This window comes from Oryctolagus cuniculus, chromosome 7 (genome assembly GCF_051225735.1).
Source record: "Oryctolagus cuniculus isolate XC-2025 breed Fujian yellow rabbit chromosome 7, ASM5122573v1, whole genome shotgun sequence".
NCBI classification, from domain to species: domain Eukaryota; kingdom Metazoa; phylum Chordata; class Mammalia; order Lagomorpha; family Leporidae; genus Oryctolagus; species Oryctolagus cuniculus.
In genome coordinates, this window is record NC_142873.1 from 134,128,325 (window position 1) to 134,148,144 (window position 19,820).

Below are 19,820 nucleotides of genomic sequence, written 5' to 3' on the forward strand. Positions count from 1 at the left end.
AAATGCGCCCCCCGCCCCCGCCCTGCCCAATTGGACTGGACACAGCTCCTAGGCCTCGACGTTGACACTGAGGCCCTGCTGCATGGCAGGGCAGGGCTGAGAGAGGCACCTGTTGGAGTGCTCCTGGACCACCTGGAACGTGCTGACGTGCAGGGTCCTGTTGACCAGCTGCGTGCTGGGCTCCTTGTAGATCCGGAACTCGGCAGCTGTCACCGCCTCCCCCGCTGGGATCTGAGTCAGGTCGAAGAGAAACTCCTTCCAGTGGGGCTCCTGGCGGCCCAGGACGTGGTCACGCTCCACTGAAAGATGAAGCAGGAGTGGGCGGTCACCAGGGCGGGGGTGCTGGGGCAGGGCCTGAGCAGCCTGGGTGGGGTGGCTTCCTTCCCAGCACCTGGCTGGCTCTGGGGGTGTAGACCAGGCTCCACGAGCTTGTGTAGTGAGGAGCTTGGCAGGTGACCAGCGGGCCCTAAGCCCCAAACAGCAGTCTTGTCTCCTGTCCCCCCTCAGCCTCCTGCACTCCCTGGGCTCCACAGATGAGACAGGGGACAGGCCCTCCTCTGGCCTCCCAGGCTAAAGGGGAGGTGGACACCAGACCCAAGGCCACAGCACCCGGGGACACCCGGTGGGCAGGGAAGTCACTGCCCGCATCTCAGGGGGACGGGGTCATTCCAGGTCACCCCGTGGGCCTCCGTGGGAGGTGGAGGAGGAGAGATCTCCGGCTGACAGCTGGGCCGGCCGTGAGGGATGGCTGGAGCTTTGCCGCAGTGTCCAGAGAGGGCGCTGCAGAGGACATGCTGGCAGAGCCAAGGCCAAGAGTGGAAGGACCTGGGGCTGGGAGGGAAGAACACCGCGAGGGCAAAGGCCCAAGTGCATTCTGGGGAGCGAGCTGAAGGAGGAGGTGTGGGAAAGGCAGGTGGGAACAGGGAGGGGGTGACAAGCTTCTGGAAAGAACCAATCGAGGGCCCGGCTGTCCGAGGGTCCCCGCTGGCAGCATGGCAGCCGGCTTCAGGGTGCAGATGACTTCTGAATGGGCCTTGAAGGACGGGGTGGCGACGCAGCGGCTGGTGGAGGCCAGGGAGGGGGCTCTCGGCAGAGGGGCTCTGTGCACAGTGTGGGGGTGCTGCAGCGACCCACAGATTGAGGTGTGGGTACAGCAGGGGTCTGGGTCTGTGGGGAAAGGGGTCAGACTCCCCTGGCAGGAGGGAGCCTGTGCCTCTGGCCAGTGGGGAGCCTGGGGGTCTGGGGCTGCAGGGGAGCAGGGGGCTCTGAGTGGCTCATAGGAAGACCCCGTGCAAGCAGAGGTCAAGGGTAAACTGGAGGTGGACTGCAGTGGGGGCCTGGGCGGGGCCGGTCCAGCAGTCTGGGCAGAGGCCATGGTTGCGGGACACATCCCATGCTTCCCCAGCTGCCCGCAAGGGCCGGATGGGATATTTAGGGTGGCCTCACTCGAGCAGCCTGTTACTTTCAAACGCTAAAATCTGTGTTTCCGGAAAGCAGGGGTGGGAGCCGCCCAGCCCTCCCCAAAACCCAGCACTGAGATTTTAATGATATGTTTGTGAGTCTCTTTAAAAATTCTCTCTCTGGCTACTGGGCTCAGGGACCACAAGGCAGGTTTTTTAAAAGCACCAGGCTGTGCGGCCCTGGGCGGATGTGGGGAGCACTTCCTGTCCTTGCGGCAGGGACCTGGTCCAGGGATGGACAGGCACACAGCTGTGCTGGGCGGGTCAGGGGACAGGCGGGCGTGTCTGGGCTGGGGCAGATGGCGGGCTTTCAACCAGTCCAGGGAAGAGGAGAATAGGAGGTGCATTGTCCGACATCACGGGGCGTGCAGGGCATGCAGCAAATGCCCACCCGAGAACTGGGAGGCTTCAGGAGCAAGTGTCAAGGGCAAGATTAGGATCCCTTTCCCCATAAAGCAGAGAGGGTAGCAGGCAGGGCATGGCCTTGCTGAGTGATGCTCAGGCCCTGAGTGCACAGTGCGCCCCCTCCTGGCTCACACACACAACCTGCTGACAATCAGTGCTTCCAGGCAGTGCACAGACCACCTGTGTGGAGGGACTGTGGAAGGTCCCTGGTTTGCCCAATGAGTCAGGCCCCTCTGTTGGCTGTGGCAGGGTGTGGGACAGTGAGGGAGGGTCCCTCAGTCACACCCTTGCCCTGACCTCTTTCAGAGCATGGTTAAATGCACCTGCCTCCAGGGCAGACACTGATTTTATTTTTTAAAGATTTATTTTAGGGGCTGGTGCCGTGGCTCACTTGCTTAATCCTCCGCCTGTGGCACCGGCATCCCATATGGGCTCTGGGTTCTAGTCCTGGTTGCTCCTCTTCTAGTCCGACTCTCTGCTCTGGCCCGGGAGGGCAGTGGAGGATGGCCTAAGTGCTTGGGCCCTGCACCCGCATGGGAGACCAGGAGGAAGCACCTGGCTCCTGGCTTTGGATCGACGAAGCGCTGGCCGTGGCAGCCATTTGGGGAGTGAACCAACGGAAGGAAGACCTTTCTCTTTGTCTCTCTTTCTCTCGCTGTCTGTAACTCTACCTGTCAAATAAATTTAAAAAATTTTAAATTAAAAAAAAGATTTATTTTATTTATTTGAAAGGCAGAGAGAGCGCATGACAGACAGAAAGACAGGTCTTCCATCCACTGGTTCACTCCCCAAATGATCGAAATAGGCAGGCTGGGGCAGGCTGAAGCCAGCAGTCAGGAGCTTCCTCTGGGTCTCTCACATGGGTGCAGGGGCCCAAGCCCTTGGGCCGTCCTCTGCTGTTTTCCCAGGCCATAGCAGAGAGCTGGATCAGAAGTGGAGCAGTCGGGACTCCCTGGAGCCCATACGGGATGCCGGCTTTCCCAGCTACTCCACAGCTTCAGCCCCCAGACACTGATTCTCTATGGGAGTCCAGAGACTGCAGGAACAACTGAGGGCCCCACCAGCTGTGTGTGGGCTCCAGGCTGGGGCCACTGCTCTCACTGAGCGGGGGACCAGGAGGCCGGCTGGAGACCTCCTGCTGTGCGGAAGTGCCCCCATTCGGTACTTCTGCACTGCGGGTTCCTGAGCTCCATTAATTACCCACCAGCCCAGCGCAGGAAACTGCCCACCTTAGCTATTCCAGGCAAGCGCTAGAAGCTGGGGAATTTTGACTTTTGTCGGAAAATTGATAAGAACTTCGTGGGGTACAACACTGGAACCGACCTTCCGGTAACTGGCCACGGGACAGGCCCCTGTCTGCGGGAGCGGGGGGAGTTGCAGCCGCTCAGTGCCGGCTGTGGATTAGGAACGGCGTTCCTCCCAGCTGGGGCTGAGGATGGCCTTGATCCGGACCTGGATTCTGGCCCCTGCCCCAGGGCGATTCTTGGGAAGCCTGACCCTGCTTCAGCCACTGAGACAGCGTGGGGAAATGTAGCTGCCCGGGCCATTGTTGGGGTTCCTAATCCCATCTCTGAACCTACCCGGGCCAGCAGCTGCTCCTGTTAGCCTCAGTCTTCTTATCTGTGTAGTGGGGACACTGGCATCCTGTCCACAGAGGGTTGTGAAAGGGCAGGGGCTATGGCATAGGAGCAGTGGCCATTCCTTACGGCGGGAGGTGACAGGGGTGCTGACCTCTGATTTCCTCACTTAATCGATGTCTCAAAGACTTGACACCCAGCCAGCATCATCAGGAGGTCATGCCTGAAGCTCAAGAGCCGGCCTAAGGGGCAGGTGCTGTGGCACAACTGGTCATGCTGCCGCTTGGGCTGCCCACACCCCAGCTTGGAGCACCAGTGCGAGTCCCGGCTGCTCTGCTTGATCCAGCTCCCTGCTAACTCGCCTGGGCGGCAGCAGATACTGGTCCATGTACTTGGGTCTCTCCTGTCCATGTGGGAGACCTGAATGTAGTTCCTGGCTCTTGCCTTTTGCCTGGCTCACTTTAGCTGTTGCAGGCATTTGGAGAGTGAACCAGAGGACGCAAGATCTTTCTGTCTGTGTCTCTCCCCCTCTCTCTGTCTCTCTGCCTTTCAAATAAATAAATAAATCTTTTTTAAAAAAAGTACTGAAAGTGGAGTGGAAGGGTAGGGAGATGTTCAATTTTCTTTCTTCTTTAAAAAAGTTATTTACTTATTTGAAAGGCAGAGTTATAGAGAGAAGGAAAGGCAGAGAGAGAGAGAGAGAGAAAGAGAAATCTTCCATCCACTGGCTCACTCCCCAAGTGGCTGGAACTGAGCCAGGCCAAAGCTAGAAGCCAGGAGCTTCCTCCAGGTCTCCCACGTAGGCACAGGGGCCCAGGCACTTCTGCTGCTTTCCCACGCACATTAGCAAGGAGCTGGATCAGAAGCAGAGCAGCTGGGGCTGGAACCGATGCCCAACTGGTTTGCTGGCGCTGCAGGCAGACACTTAACCCACGGTGTCACAGCACCAGCCCCTGGATTTTCTTTTTCTAAGTAGAAGAATAGAGTGAGAGAAAACAGAGCGGCTGAAAGGCTGTGTCCGGCTCAAGGCGCCTCCTGGCACCAGATGACCTTCAGGGCTCAGTGTCAACCAACAGCAAAATGAGCCTTTGCGGCAGGGTCTGTGAAGCCCCAGAGAGCCTGCTCTGCTGTGGTCCAGCACTTCTCCCAATATTATTTAGGAGCATTTCCTTCACACCCACATAGCCCAGGCCTGGAATCCCCCAGGGATGCCCAGATTCAGAGAGGCAGCCCCTCGGGGGCCCCACTGGCACCGCCTGCCAGCACCCAGTGCCATCTTCTCCCACTCTCAGACAGGCAGAAACAGAAGCCAGGACTCCAGGGTCTCTTCTCACTGCAGTGGACAAAAACAGCATGAAAACCAAACAGCACGAAATGCCTGCTGCTGCTTCCCACGCCACAGAGGGGATTTACGGGAAAGGTACAATGCGATGTCTTGGGTTTTCCCAGTAAAATTCTGCTGCCAGTTGCCGGGTCGGGAAGTTCACTGCTGCATGTCCAGGTGATTCAGACAGGCTGGGCGCAGTGCCAGCGGCTGCACTCTGCCCAGGCCCCGTCCTGGGCTGTGGCCATTTGAGACACATCCTGCCAGGAACCCTCTCTCCGGGGTGGCCCTGGGAGGGACCACGGGTCTTTGGAGCAAGGTTTCCGGGCGGTATTTCCTCTTTTGTGCAGAATCCAGAGCCAGGACTCCTAATGCAGGGAGTCCATCCTTTCTCTCTGGGCATGTGTGAGAAGATTCCCGCCTGTGGCCTGCGGTCTGCAGGCTCTCTGCCCCGTTCATGTTTCCCGTTCATTTCTCCTGCTCACGTCCAGGAGCAGTGGTTAACTCACTTATTCAACCCGTTTGGAAGCAGCGTCTATCATGTGCAAGTCACACAGGGCACATGGGAGTAAACAGGACAGAGCAGGTCCTGCTCCCACGGAGTGAATTGTCCTGTCGAAAAGTCAGATGACAAACAAGAAAGTGCAGACATCAAGTGCAAAATGCCTTGATGGACAAGAAGAGAGGGTGGGGTTAGGAATAATGCAGGGTTACCTTACTTATCTCGTTAACTTAATTTTGAGATAAGTTTAGATTATTTAGGTTTAGAGAAAAGTTGCAAGAAGCATTCACAGATTTCCCACATATTCTTCTCTTATTATCTCCCCCTAATGCTAACATCCTATACAGCCAATCTGTAGGATAATTGTTGAAAAAACAGGAAATTGATATCGGTACAATTTTTTTTTTTTAGATTTATTTATTTGAAAAGTGGAGTCACAGAGAGAAGGAGAGAGAGAGAGGTCTTCCACCTGCTGGCTCACACTCCCCACTTGGCCGCAACAGCCAGGGCTGGGCCAGGCTGAAGCCAGGAGCTGGGAACTCCATCTGGGTCTTCCACGTGGGTGGCAGGGGCCCAAGTATTTGGACCATCTTCTGCTGCTTTCCCAGGTCATTAACAGGAAGCTGGATCAGAAGTGGAGCAGCTGGGACAAGAACAGACATCCATATGCAATGCTGGCATTGCAGGCGCCGGTTTAAGTCACTATGCCCCTACAAACTTGACTCAAATTTCTTGTTTCTCTACCATTTGTCCCTATTTTGTTCCTGGGCCCAGTCTAGGACCCTGTATTGCATGCGGTCATCATTTCTCTGCCGGCTCCTCTGATGTGTCACTGTTGCTAGATCTTTTCTTGCCTTTTGGGGTCTTGACACATTAGAGGAACGCTGCTGTTATGTTGTAGCACGTCTTGTCTGATGCTTTTTCAGGTCTGGATGAAAGTTATGCATTGGGAGAGCGGCTGGCATTGTGGTGCGGCAGGCTAAGCCACTGCTTGCTGTGCTGTCTGATACCGGGAGTGCTGGCTCAAGTCCCGGCTGCTCTGCTGTGGATCCGGCACCCTGCTTACGCTCCTAGGGAGGAGGCCCTGCCTTCCCACATGGGAGAGCAGGATGGAGTTCCTGGCTCCTGGCCCAGCCCTGTTGCAGTCATTTGGGGGGTGAACCAGTGGACAGAAGAGCTCTCCCTATTCCTGTCTCTCTGCCTTTCTAGATAGATAGATAGATAGATAGATAGATAGATAGATAGATAAACAAACCTTTTTAAAAATTTGGGAGAATGTCACAGATATGTGTCCTCCTCAGAGCATGAGATTGGACAATATGATGCCATTATATCTTATTGCTAGTGACTGTGAGCCCTTCGTGACGGTGGTATGTGCCAGTTTTTTTTCTACTGTAATGTCACAATTTTTCCTTTTGTAAATAATAAGTGTCATGGGGAGATACTTTGAGGTTGTGCACATATCCTGTTTCTCCTCAAAAAGGAAGACTTTGATCTTCCGTTATTATTGAATTAGTTATTTATTTCATTATGGATTCCTGGAGGTTTATTTTATTTCATGGGTTACAAGCCAACAGTATTGGCACTGATTTCATTGCTCAAATTTTGCTCCAGTGCCGGCCATCAGGAGTGCACTTGGGCTGGCTCCTATGTCTCGTTGACGCACCCCCCCCCCCCCGTCCTCTTTTTTAAGAGAACTTCCTGTCTGGCACCATAGGGTGCTCCAGGCTCATCTTCTGATTTCCCACTCCCTACAGCTGGAATCAGTCATCTCCCCAGTGAGCTCTGGTTCCTTTTTGGGGAGGTGTTTAGAAACCAAGATCTGGGCCTGGGGGGTGCATTGCTTCTCTCGGTGGAGACACGTGTGTGTTGTTCAGGTTGAGTATCTGAAATGTTGGGACTGGAAGCTCAGAATGTTTCAGATGGGGGTGCCTTCTGAAGTAGGGACGTGCAACTTTTACTAACCCACGCACAAACACACATCTGAAACCGGAAAGCCAGGGAGCTCTCAGAGCAGCCTAGAGGACTGAAAACCACTCAGAACCCAGGCTGAAGAGATGCCATGAATAACAACTGCAATAGTAGATTGAGACCCATCACATGTGCATGTTCATGAGGTCATCATCATCATCTTCATCATCATCATGAACCTCTGGTCCCCTTGCACAGGTGGTTCAACTTTGACACTTGTGTGGGTGGGTGGTGGGACCTTCACTGGCCTCTGCCCCTAGACGCCAGACGCATCCCCTAACCTTCCCCAGTCACAACAAACAAAAGGATCTCCAGATATTGCCAATGATCCCTTGGGATGCAAACTTGTCCCTGGTTGAGAACTGCTGCCTTTGAAGAATGCGAGGACTCCATTCTTGATTCTACAACCCGGTGAACAGCCCAGTCTGTAGAAGGAGAAGGAAGGCGGAGGGAAGAGCCCAAGCGAGGGCCCTGGGTGTTCCCGGAACAGCAGGGTGGCCTGCGTGGCAGAATCTAGCAGTCAGGGGGCCGTGTGGTTGAGGGCCGGAGGAGACAGGAGGGACAGGCAAGGCCAGTCTATCACTAAGCAACCCTCTTTTCAGCCCATAAGAATTCAATACAGCGACACTCCAAGCCCCTGAGACCTAGGAAGAATTTTGTGAAGTTCAGTTGTTGCTGATGTCAGTGGACGCAGCTTGGGCCATGGTGCCCCTGTAGGGTTTGCAGCAGCCCCCAGGCCTCTGGACAGCCACACCCACATGACACAGGCTGCTGGGACTCAGACCCTGTGTCGGGACGGACAGTGCCACCTCCACATCTCCACCTGGGGAAGCAACCAGTTGATGTTCTGAACTGCCTTCCTGTGGCTCTGGGAGAATGAACGATCAGGAGCTTTCGCTTCCTCCTCCAGCTTTGGATCAAACAGCCTTACAATTCCACACGTCCGGGAAGGGCCTGCTGTGGGCCACGGCACTGCCCACACTCTGCCTGGCCACGTCTGGGGGCCCACCCCTGCCTCCCACAGCAGGTGCCAAACGCTGCATTTATCAGGATGATGGAAGCACACATGTTGGCTACTTTTGTGCCCTGGATAAAATTTTACTCCCACAACCTAAGTCTCCCTTGTTTCTGACCAAATATTAAGACATCAAAAGACAACCACTTCTTCCAACTCAGAGTGGCTGTTAGAGGAGGAGCCCTCTGCGGCCGGTGCTGTGGTGCAGTGGGCTAAGCTGTAGCTTGCAGTGCCGATGTCCCATATAGGAGCACTGGTTCAAGTCCCAGCTGCTCCTCTTCTGATCCAGCTCCCTGCCAATGCACTTGGGAAGGCAACAGCAGGTGGCCCAAGTGCTTGGCCCCTGCCACTCACGTGGGAGACCTAGATGGAGCTCCTGGCTCGTGGCTTCAGCCTGGACTTGCCCTGGCTGTTGTAGCCATTTGGGGGAGTGAATCAGTAGATGCAAAATCTCTGTCTCTCTGTCTCTCTCTCCCCCTACCCTTCAGATAGATAAATCTTTAACAACAACAACAACAAAACAGAATTCTTGTGAACTGTCTGACCTTTCTCATGCTTTAGGCTGCAAACACTTTCCTCCTGGAGACCCCTTGGAGCCCGCCCTCCAGGCTGCCCTACCCCTGCCCACTGCAAGCCTGCCATCCCCTCAGCCCAGTGGCGCCTTCTCGCACTGCTCTGACCCCACACAGGTCAGCCTGTTGGTCTCTCCACTTCCCCTGGGCCAGGAGCTCATGCAGCTGCTCCTACAGACAGTGAACTCTTGGTGGGTAGGGGACAGCGTTGGGGGCACACTGGAGCTGCTGGCAGTCTGCTTACCAGAGCCCTGTGTCAGGCCCGTTCTTCCCAATGGCTGCTTGTCTTTTGGCCAGGGGCACAGAGTCCCCCACTCAATGGCCTCCATGTCACAATGTGTTCCCGCCAGAAGCCACCACTTTGCATGGCACTGGCCTCCTTGCTGGCCTGGCTCCTGAGGGTGGGGACGGGCTCCCCAGGGCCCAGAGGTGGACAGGCTGGGCCTATCTGGCTGCTCCTGCTGCTGACCAGGCCCAGGGCACTCCCCTCCCCAGCCCCGGCCCCCTCCACCCCACCTCTGCAGGCCCACGGTGGAGCCACAGAATTGACGGCCACTGACCCTGCGCCCTGAAGGACTTCTGCCACCCAGAGACCACAGAGCTGCGGGGACAGGCTCAGGGCTGCCGTCGGGCTGCCGTCAGCTGGGTCCCATTACCGACCTTGCTCAAGGGCTGTTTCCATAAACGGCTCTGCACACGTAATTATCGGCCCAAGCCTCAGCTGGCTGCAGACCCCAGATTAAAAGGGAGCACCCGCACACTCCGCCACATCAAGCCTGCCAGGGCCCAAAATAGACCCCAGGAGCTGCGGGCAAGAGGGGAGCAATGCCTCCAGCTGGGACCCGGGGAAGGAACTGTGGGGATTTTCCAGAAAGCTGTGGTCACCGAGGCACATCCCCTCTTGCCTGTAGGGAGGGGCTCCCACAAGGAGGTGGGCTGGCGCCCCTCCCCACCCTGTCCCTCACCCCTGGAGTGGCGGGAGGTGGGCACTCTCTACTGTCAGAGCTGGAAAGGCTTTGGGCAATCCTGCAGAGATGGGGAAACTGAGGCCCAGAGGGGCAGAGGCTTTCCAGGGGTCATGGGTCAGACCGGGTCCCTTGATGTGGACTTCCGGACTTGGAGCTACAGTGAAATCAGCGGTCCTGAGGTCCAGCTGGGTGGTGACGCTGCAGCCGGGGAGGCCACCTGTCGGCAGCTGCCCCGGGGATGCTGCTGAAGCCCCCTCCCCCAGGCAGGGCCTGAGAGACCCCGGGTCCCAGGGTAGGGCTCAGGGAGATGCTGCACCCCTCGTCGGCTTCCACAAAGACACAGAGGCCGGCCCCACTCTGCCCGCCCGGCCAGGCCCAGGTCCCTGCAGCTGCCATCGGTGCTCCCCTGCCTCCTGCCGCACTCCTCTCCCTTTACCTTGGCCATCTGCCTCGAGCACCTGCCACGCGGGGGCTGGGGAATGTGGACAGGTTGCGGGTGCCACGAAGGGTCAGATTCAGACTGTTTCCAGGAATAGGAGAAAGAGGGGCTGGCCATGCCCCTAAACCAGACAGGCAGAAAATGCCGAGAGCCCTAAAAGAAATGCATGTGACGAAGGATGGACTCCCATCACAGAAGCTGTCTCCTAGGGGTAGAGCCAGGGAGCCGGGCCCATACCCTCTTAGAAGTGCCGTCGGGTTTTGACAAGGAGACAAGGGCGTGCATGTCTTCCATGCGGAGGCTACCCAATGAGCGCAGGTGCAGAGGCAGCAGGTGAGAGGGCAGCACCCCCCCGGGCTAAGTTCGCATCCTGAGTGAGGGACCCCGCTGGCCCTGTGCGCATCACTCCCACACAGCCCCATTAGGCGGGCTCTGCTCAGTCTTCAGGGCATAAAAACTGAGACTCAGGGCTCGAAGCGACCTGTGCACCATTTCACAGCTCCTCAGCGGCACTGAGAATCAGCCGAGGTTTCCCATGACCACGGGAAGCTGCATACAGGGACAACCAAGGGGTGGGCACCGGGGCACACGGGTTAAGCCGCCGCTTGGAATGCCACATCCCGTATCAGAGTGCTGGCGTGAGACCTGGCTACTCCACTTCCTATCCAGCTCCCAGCTAATGTCCCTGCAAACAGCAGATGATGGCTTAAGTACTTGAGTTCCTGCCACCCATGGAGAGGCCCACATGGAGACTGAGTTCTTGGCTCCTGGCTTCAGCCTGAGTTCTTGGCTCCTGGCTTCAGCCTGGCCCAGCTCTGACTGTTGCAGCCATTTGGGGAGTAAATCAGCAGATAGAAGGTCTCTCTCTCTCTTTGTCTCTCTCTCTCTGTCACTCTGCCTTACAAATAAATAAATAAAGTAAATATGGAAAGCTTTTTTAAAAAAGTGTCTACCATGTCTTTATTTACAATCACTCTAAACTGGAAAATACTCAAATGTCCACTAAAAATAAATTTACTAAGCATAAACTGTGGTATATTCATGCAATGGAATATATCTCATTTATAAAAATAAAAAAGAGCTATAGGGGCTGGCACTGTGGCACAGCAGGTAAAGCTGCTGCCTGCAGTGCTGACATCCCATATGGGTGCTGGTTCAAGTCCCAGCTGCTCCACTTCCGATCCAGCTCTCTGCTATGGCCTGGGAAAGCAGTGGAAGATGGCCCAAGTGCTTGGACCCCTGCACCTGCGTGGGAGACCTGGAAGAAGCTCCTGGCTCCTGGCTTCAGATCCGCACAGCTTCAGCAGTTGTGGCCAATTGGGGAGTGAACCAGCAGATGGAAGACCTCTCTCTCTCTCTCTCTGCCTCTCCTTCTCTTTCTGTGTAACTCTGACTTTCAAATAAATAAATAAATCTTTAAAAAATTAAGAAACAGATTTCTCAGATCCCAACACACATTCATATTTAGCACTCGCTGCATCTAATGATGAGCCAGGCCCCAGGCTGGGTGGAGAGGCAGCTGCTGCTGTGGCCAGAAGAGCTCAGGAAGTGAACTCAGGCAGAGGGGGTTGCTGTGTGGCCCTGGGCGCAGCCCCTGCCTTCTCTGAGCTCATTCTTCTTTTGAAAACAAAGATGTGACTGTAATTGTGAGATGCAAGAGAAGGGACAGGGAGGTCACTGGGTGTCACCGCCCACAAGCCCTGACAGCTCCATAAAATGAGTTTCTCCATTTTACAGAGGGGTAGACAGGCTGGGGGAGGTAGCCTGGAAAGCCCGGGTCGCACAGACGCTGGCAGAGGAGGGGCAGTCCCCGTGCCTGAGTCCCAGGCCTGTGTGCCCTGACACTGTCCAGCACCTGCTGCTTCCAGACGGGGCCGGCGGTCACGGTCAGCATACCTGGCAATGTGTCCACCATCTGTGTCTCCCACCAGAAGGTCAGCGCCCCAGGGCGGGGCCTTTGTTCTGTCCACGGCTATACCCATGGCAGTCAGAACAGCGCCAGGTGCCCAGCACTGTTTGCTGAAAGAATGAGTGGGAAAAGGAAAACTCTCCCTGGTAAGAACCAAAGAACTGACCCTGGCCCCTAGGGACCAGGCGTTGTCCTTCAGGGTCATGGGGCTGGCAAGGGCAGGGCGGGACTGGGCAGGTCCCTAATTCCCATGCAGCCCTGAGTCTCCTAAATCCAGCAGCCTCGGCGCCTCCCCACCCCGTCCTCGGCCCCAGAGGCCAGGAGAACCATGCGTGGGATTGAGAAAGGGGCAGGACGGAAGTGAAGGCGGTCCCGTCATGACCCTGGCCAGCCCTCCGCTGGCCGCGGTCTGTGCCTCGGTTTCTCAGTCTGGAACACAGCGCTGCCTCTGCTCCAGGGCGGACAGGGATTCAGCAAGAACAGGCAGACACGGTCCGGGAGGGGCTGGGCAGGCCTGAGAGGCTGGAGCCCTGCGGACGGGTGGCGGGCAGGTGTCTCCGACACAGAGCCCGGAGGCCCCTCGCTGGACTGACTCCATCACGGCCGGGTGGACGGGAGAGCAGAAGCACCAGGCGGGGATGGGATGGGACAGGCGGGAATTCGTGGTGGAGTCTGGGTCTTGCCTCCCGCCCCAGGCACACGGAGACCCGGGCAGGCCTCACTGGTGCCACGTGGGGAGCCGGCCCATGGCTGTGTGCAGACAGTAGGTGCCGGGCCCACATGCTGAGCGCTCAGGCCGGGCAGGGCTGCGGGCTCTGATGGCAGCCTTGGCCGCCCCATCAGGCCCTGTCAGCCACCTCCTAAAGCACCTGCTCCTCACAGAGGCCTCAGGCGGCGGCGGCAGCGGTGGGAGCCCTGTGGGACGCCCCAGGCTTGGTGCTCCGCCCGCCATCAGCGAGCAGGGGCCAGGCAGGCACGGGCTGGGCTTGTCAGGAGCCAGATGAGGCCGATAGCAGAGGTGGAGCTGGAGGCAGCAGGTGTGGGAGCCTGGGCGTGGGCGTGGATACCGCGGCGACTCTGCTATTAGACCCCACGGTGCTGCAGGGCCCCGACCTTCAGAGCCCGAGGCCCAGGCCTCCAGACACAGGAAGGCGCCCGTCTGTGTCTGAGCCCCACACGCAGCCCTGCTGACCAGGGCGCACATTGCTCCGCCAGAGCCTGGCGCTGCCGCCGAGGGGCCGAGGGGCGCATCCAGTCGGGGAGGCGCTGCTGGCGGCGCCCGCCCGCCCACGACCTGGCATCCGCTGAACACAGAGCTGCTTGTGATCCCACAGCATCGAGGCCCAGATCCTAACGAAACACACGCGAGGGCAGGGCCGGAAGCCGGGGCTGGGAGTCAGAGCCGGGGATGCCGACCTGGATGTGGTGCGTGGCCTTCGGCTGTGCCTTCTTCCTGCCCTAGTGCAGGAAGCAGTGGCTTGAGGACTCCACAAACCTGCTCGTCTGCCGGGTTCCTCTGCCCAAATCCCTTAGAGCGCTCCCTCTACCCTGGAAGCTGACGTCACCTCCGCAAGGTGCAGGTGTGGAGTTGGACAACCCGGGCCTGTCCTGGCCAGGGCCATGTCCAGCCCGCACCACCCTGCCTGTGCCACTGCCTCCCCGAGCCTCTCTGTCTTCACCTGGGTGGAGTGGGGTCCTTCCTCTCGGTGGGTCTCGCGCCCAGGCGAAGGCAACCCCGGGAGTCTCCACTCCCCTCTGCACCCATCCAGCCTGCACGGACCTCTCAGACCCTTGCTGCCCCGCCTGGGGGTCCTCCTCGCCTGTGGGTCCCCGCTCCGGCCAGGGACGCACACACTCCCAGCAGGTCGTGTTCGCTCCCCAGGGGGCGGGCTTGGGCGCCCCACGCTCAGGCCGCGTCCACACGGTCACCGCGGGTCCTGCCCTCCCCAGGACGCACTCACCCATGTTGACGAAGCTCATGACCAGGTCTGCGCGGCCCAGGCGCCGCTCAGGGGGCCCGGCGTCGTCGTCGTCGTCGTCGCTGGCCATGGCGCGGTACAGGTCCAGCATGAAGAGCGGCGCGGACGCGGGCAGGCGGGAGGCGGCGGGTGGCGCGCGGGGCCGGGGCCGCCCGGGCAGCCCGAGCACTGCCAGGATCTCGCGCTGCATGTCGCGGCGCTCGCGCGCTCCCAGGCGACGCTGGGGACAGCCGGGCGGGGGGCGCGGGCCGGGGCCGCCGCCCAGCGCGCACAGAGCCAGGCCCAGGAGCCAGAGCGGCCCGGGGCGCGCCGCCATGGCGGGCCGGGCTGGGCGCTCAGCGGACGCGCATCGGCTCCGCGGCTGGGACAGGAGCCCGGGACCGCCCGGACGGCGAGCGGTGGGCTGGGCTCGACGGCTGGCGGGACCGGGCAGTTGCCGTCCGCGGCGACGGCTAGGGCCCCAGGGCACTCCCGCGGCACCTGTCTCTGCTTGGGGCCCTGTGGACGCGGCCGCCGCCGCCGCCGCCGCCTGGGAACTGGAGCTATTCCCGAGACCCGCACCGTCGGCTGATCCGCCCCGGGCTGCTGCGGCGCAAGAGCTCCGGGCAATCGGGCGGCGCGGACCTGCACCGGCCTCAGCCAGACCCTGTAGCCCGCACCACCCCGGCCTCGCCCCCGCCCGGTCGGGCCAATGGGGGCCCGGGGGTGGGGTCAAGGCTCCGAACCCACGTCCGGGAAGGGTCCGGGTGGAGCCTGATGTCGCCGGTGGTGGTGACTCTAAAGTGCGACCCCGAGGTGGTTTCGGACAGGCGGACATGGTCAGGGTCGTCCTGGGACCCTTCCTCCTGCTCCTAGCCCTGTCCACGCCGTCAGGCCCCTCGCGGGGGCTCGGCCGGGAGACCTCAGGGGCGCGGCGCGGGCCCGGAAGGCTGGGACCTGAGCTCCCGCAGGGCGACCTCGCCCAGGCCGGCGTCCAATCCCGGTCAGATCCGCGGTGTGACCCGGCGGCCCCGCCTCGGCGCGCAGGGAGTCGGCTTCCAGGAGACAGCGACCTCAGTCTGCAGGTAGGGGCGGCCGGTGCTGTCCCGAGGATGGGCGCATTCCTCCACACGCGCAGCCTGTGTGTCGGTTCCACAGCTCCAGCCACCTTCCCGTGCCGGCCTGCGTCACCTGACTGCGCTGCTACGTGCTCCTCCTGAGCCCACACCTGCTCAGGGGCCGCTCCCCGCGCGCCCACCCCCTGGCTCCCGCGTGCTCTCTGGAAGTGCCTGGAGCGGGCCGACCCCGCCGTCCCTTGCTGTGCGCCCTGCGGGCCCCAGGCTGATCCCGCTGCGCTGGAAACACGCACCCACCTCCCGCCGGGCCAAGGAGCTCTGGGGCCCTGCCCGAGCACCCCGGAGCCACCTTTGCGCATCTAATGAATGTCACAGGCCCCAGCGGTCTGCAGGAGAGGGATCCTCACGGAAACGCCTCCATTGCCTCCGCCGCCTGCACACCCTGCCGGTGCCCAGCCTCTCTCCCCCAGCATGTGTTGGTCCGTGGCTGAGGCGCTGCGCTGGGATGAAGCCGGCCCTAGGTTGAGCCGGGAGGCTGGAAAAGCCTGGCTGGGAGGACAGGACAGGCCAGCGGCAGGGAGCGTTTCAGGCAGTGGGAGCTGCCTCAGATCTGTGGGGGCGCAGTGCCCACAGGTGACAGCCAGCACCCTCCCTGTGCCAGGCACCCTCTGCGTGTGTGTCCCGTGTCCTTCTGTGAGGCTCGCACGCTGTGATGCGCTGGGGATCACCCAACCTCTTTTTAACAGGTGAAGCTCACCGAGGCTAAGGGACTTCCCCCAGGTGACACAAAAGTGGCCCTGGGTCAGGGCAGGTGGGCAAGGGCAGGCTTGCTGTGCAGTGGATCCTGGCAAGCCAAGGGGTTGACTAGCCACAAAGGGCCTTTCAGAGCTAGAGGAAGGTCCTAGGCACCAAGTGATTATGGTGAATTCAAGGTCAAAACTGCAGGCCAGCACTGCAAGGCTGGCTGGAATCCTGGCTGCTCTACTTCTGATCCAGCTTCCTGCTAATGCACCTGGGGAAGCAATGGGAGATGGCCCAAGGGCTTGTCCCCTGCTCCCCATGTGGCAGCCTGGATGGAGTTCTGTGCTCCTAGCTTCAGTCTAGACCAACCCTGGCTGTTGCTGGCATTTGGGGAGTGAACCAGCAGACGAAGAAGATACTCCCCCCTTCAAATAAATGTTGAAAAAAGGGAAAACCTACAAATAAGTGTATGATGCCTATGTAAAAATCACATCTTAATTAGTTTTAAATTTTAAAATGCAGAGGGAGGGGAAGGGGGAAGAGATGGGAGGGAGGGAGATTAAATTTTCATCTGCTGGGGCTGGGTGACGTAAGCCAGGAACTGAGAACTCAACAGGTCTCCCACTTGGGCAGGGACCCAACCACTTGAGCTATCACCCATTGCCTCCCAGGATGTGCATTACAGGGAGCTGAACTGGAAGCAGAACCAGCACTGGAACCCAAGGGCTCTGACATGGGCTGTAGGATGAGGGAGATAAAGGACACAGGTATCCCAAACAGCGACTTGACTGCTGCATGACCCACCCCAACTTTAAAGTCACCACCTCACATATTCTATTTTTTTTTTGTTAGATTTATTTATTTACTTGAAAGTCAGAGTTACAGAGAGAGAGAAGGAAAGCCAGAGAGAGTGAGGTCTTCCATCCACTGGTTCACTCCCCAAATGACCACAACGGCTGGAGCTGCACTGATCCAAAGCCAGGAGCCAGGAGCCAGGAGCCAGGAGCTTTTCTGGGTCTCCCACATGAGGGCAGGGTCCCAAGGACTTGGGCCATCTTCTACTGCTTTCCCAGGGCACAGCAGAGCTGGATCAGAAGTGGAGTAGCCAGGACGTGGATGGGATGACGGCACTGCAGGTGGCAGCTTTACCTGCTGCACCACAGTGCCGGGCCCCATTTTACATATTTTAAAATAAATTCTGGCCAGCGCCGCAGCTCACTAGGCTAATCCTCCACCTTGCAGCGCCGGCACACCGGGTTCTAGTCCTGGTCAGGGCGCCGGATTCTGTCCCGGTTGCCCCTCTTCCAGGCCAGCTCTCTGCTGTGGCCAGGGAGTGCAGTGGAGGATGGCCCAAGTGCTTGGGCCCTGCACCCACACGGGAGACCAGGAGAAGCACCTGGCTCCTGCCTTCAGATCAGCGCGATGTGCCAGCTGCAGTGCACCGGCTGTGGCGGCCATTGGAGGGTGAACCAACGGCAAAGGAAGACCTTTCTCTTTGTCTCTCTCACTGTCCACTCTGCCTGTCAAAAAAACAAAAAACAAAAAACAAAACAAAAGTGCCTAAGTAAAAAAAAAAATAAATTCTTTGGGAGATGGTGCTGTGGCACGAAGGGTTGAAAGCCCTGGTCTGCAGCACCGGCATCCCATATGGGCACCGGTTCGTGTTTGGCTGCTCCACTTCCAATCCAGCTCCCTGCTCATGCACCTGGGAAGGCCGCAGAGGAAGGCCCAAGTCCTTGGGCCCCTATACCCACATGGGAGACCTGAATGAAACTCCTGTATCCTGGCTTCAGACTGGCTCAGCTCTCGCCCATTGCAGCCATTTAAGGAGTGAACCAGCAGATAGAAGACCTCTCTGTCTCTACCTCTCTGTAACTCTTTCAAGGCTTTGGTGACTGAGGCAGAGGGCACAGTGAAGATGTTGCCCCCGTGTCAGCTTAGCCACTCTCTGAATGTGCTGCTCTTCCTCCCACATCCCTCTGAACTGCCCTTTGAGTCACACCGTGTCGCCTGGGGCCTCAGATCTTTGGCACTTTGTGCAAGGCTGGGCTCCCGGCTAGACTGCAAGTGGCCCAGTGCTGGGCGCCTTCTTACAACGAAAATCATTGTCTGAACTTAGGTTGCCAGTGTGTTCTCTGAAAGGGCTTCATACTCCCGTAAACCTACACAGCAGGTTTCAGCTGTTTTAAGGGCCTTGGCCCACAATTCAATTCAGCAACAATCACTTGGGCTCTCTGTGCTGTGGCCAGAACCAGAGCTGGACAAGGACTCCACCTGGAGCAGCCCCCGCTCAACAGGGATGGGTCGGTGAACAGAGTCACTCCCAAAGGAGGGATGAAAGCTGTGCTCCCACAGGGGAACCGCCGAAAAGTACCCACAAGGGCAGAGGAGCTGGGCAGGGGCGTAGGTCACATGTGAGTGGAATCCCAGGACACAGTACTGGAAGTGAGACTCGGAGAAAGTGGCGTCAAACCCAGGACTTCCCCCACCCCTGGCAACTGTGTGCCCTGAGCAAGCTACTCACTCCCTCCAGTTTCATCCACAGGAGGGGGTCAAGATCACAGGATTGAGAGCCCAGTACATATGCACTTAGCACAAAGGCTGGACGGCGTGAGCACTAAGTGTTAGCTGTTGTTACTCCATCACTCAAGGCCCCAGCAGACACACCAGCTTTGCACTCCTGTTCAGCGTTTCTCTCACAGAAGCGCAATCAATTACATTCACCTTTTTGCTGGCATCCTTCTACCTCCTACACAGGCTTGCCTGCATGTTTGAGGCATGGAAAGAAACTTCCTGCAGGTGCCACCACCAGCTGAGCTCTGCCAAAAAGAACCTATAGAAAATCTGAAAGAAAAACAAGTGGCTGCAGTCCACATTCTGCAAGGATGGAAGCCACACCGGTCTCCGTGTGCTTCTGCTGCCACGTGGCTTAGCAGGACACGGCAGTTTGGCTAACAAACGTAGGCAGTGCAAGTCCCGTGTTCCGGCAGCTTGCAGAGACCAGGTTCCACAGAGGAGGGAGCAAGCACTTCCTTCAGAACCCGTCAAGCTGCAGACTCCTTCCCAACTGGCAATTTGTCTTCCACCAGCTTTGGCCAACAGGCATTCATCTCACCAAACCCTGGGGTGGTAATGGGAGTAAGGCCAAAGGTCAGGAACACAGCGGCCCGAGTTCTGAGCACCTCTCTGCTCAAGTTCTCCAGCCCTTTCCCGTCGCTGGAGGGGGCTGTAATCCTTACAAAGCGCTGGACGAACAGAAGTGCCCGACTCGAATGGGGTGTCAAGCACGGATTCAAGGTCCACACCTGCCCCCCTCTTACTCTGTGGTGTCAAGGAAATCACTTTCTCATTCACTTTCTTATCCCAGTTTCTCCATCTGTCAAGCAAAGGCGCTATTCTCTGTCTCTGGAACTCTAACAGGGCTGGCGCTGTGGCGTAGCTGGTATAACCGCTGCATGTAGCACCGGCATCCCACACTGGTGCTGGTTCAAGTCCCGGCTGCTCCTTCATCTGGGAAAACAGTGGAGGATGGCCCAGGCGGTTGGGCCCCTGCACTCACATGGCAGACCTGGATGAGGGTCCTGGTGGAGTTCATTCGCTGTGGTCATTTGGGGAGTGCACCAGCAGATGGAGGATCTCTTTCCCTCTTTCTAACTCTGCCTTTCAAATAAATAAAATAAATCTAAAAGATAAATTCTATCGTTTAACCAGAAATGTCAGCAGACTGTAGCAAATTGGCTCCATTCTCTCAAACACCAAGATTTTTGTGACTTCTAATATAAAAATTTTACATTTGGTATTTGTTTAAACATCTAAGTGGGACAATACCTTACATGTTTATGTTAACAATATCCTGATTCTTCGTTGCTATGATTAACAAGGATAAAATAAACAAGAAAAAAA

The 19,820-nt window shown here is 58.0% G+C and overlaps 1 protein-coding gene across 3 annotated transcripts in view; it reads right to left on the minus strand.

The window, feature by feature from the left end:
- LOC100341360 (bone morphogenetic protein 8B) overlaps positions 1–15,670 on the minus strand; it is a 28,327-nt gene extending 12,657 nt beyond the window's left edge. The window contains exons 1-2 of one of the 3 annotated variants that reach the window (XM_008265524.5): positions 14,104–15,660; positions 110–299 (exon numbers count right to left, since the gene is read on the minus strand). In XM_008265524.5, coding sequence (XP_008263746.4) covers positions 110–299; positions 14,104–15,535 — 1,622 coding nt within the window. In that variant the 5' untranslated portion in view covers positions 15,536–15,660. Of the gene's footprint in view, positions 1–109; positions 300–14,103 lie in introns of all 3 variants that reach the window. The other 2 variants (XM_089300961.1, XM_089300962.1) reach the window with 2 other exon arrangements.
- Positions 15,671–19,820: the final 4,150 nt, after the last annotated feature.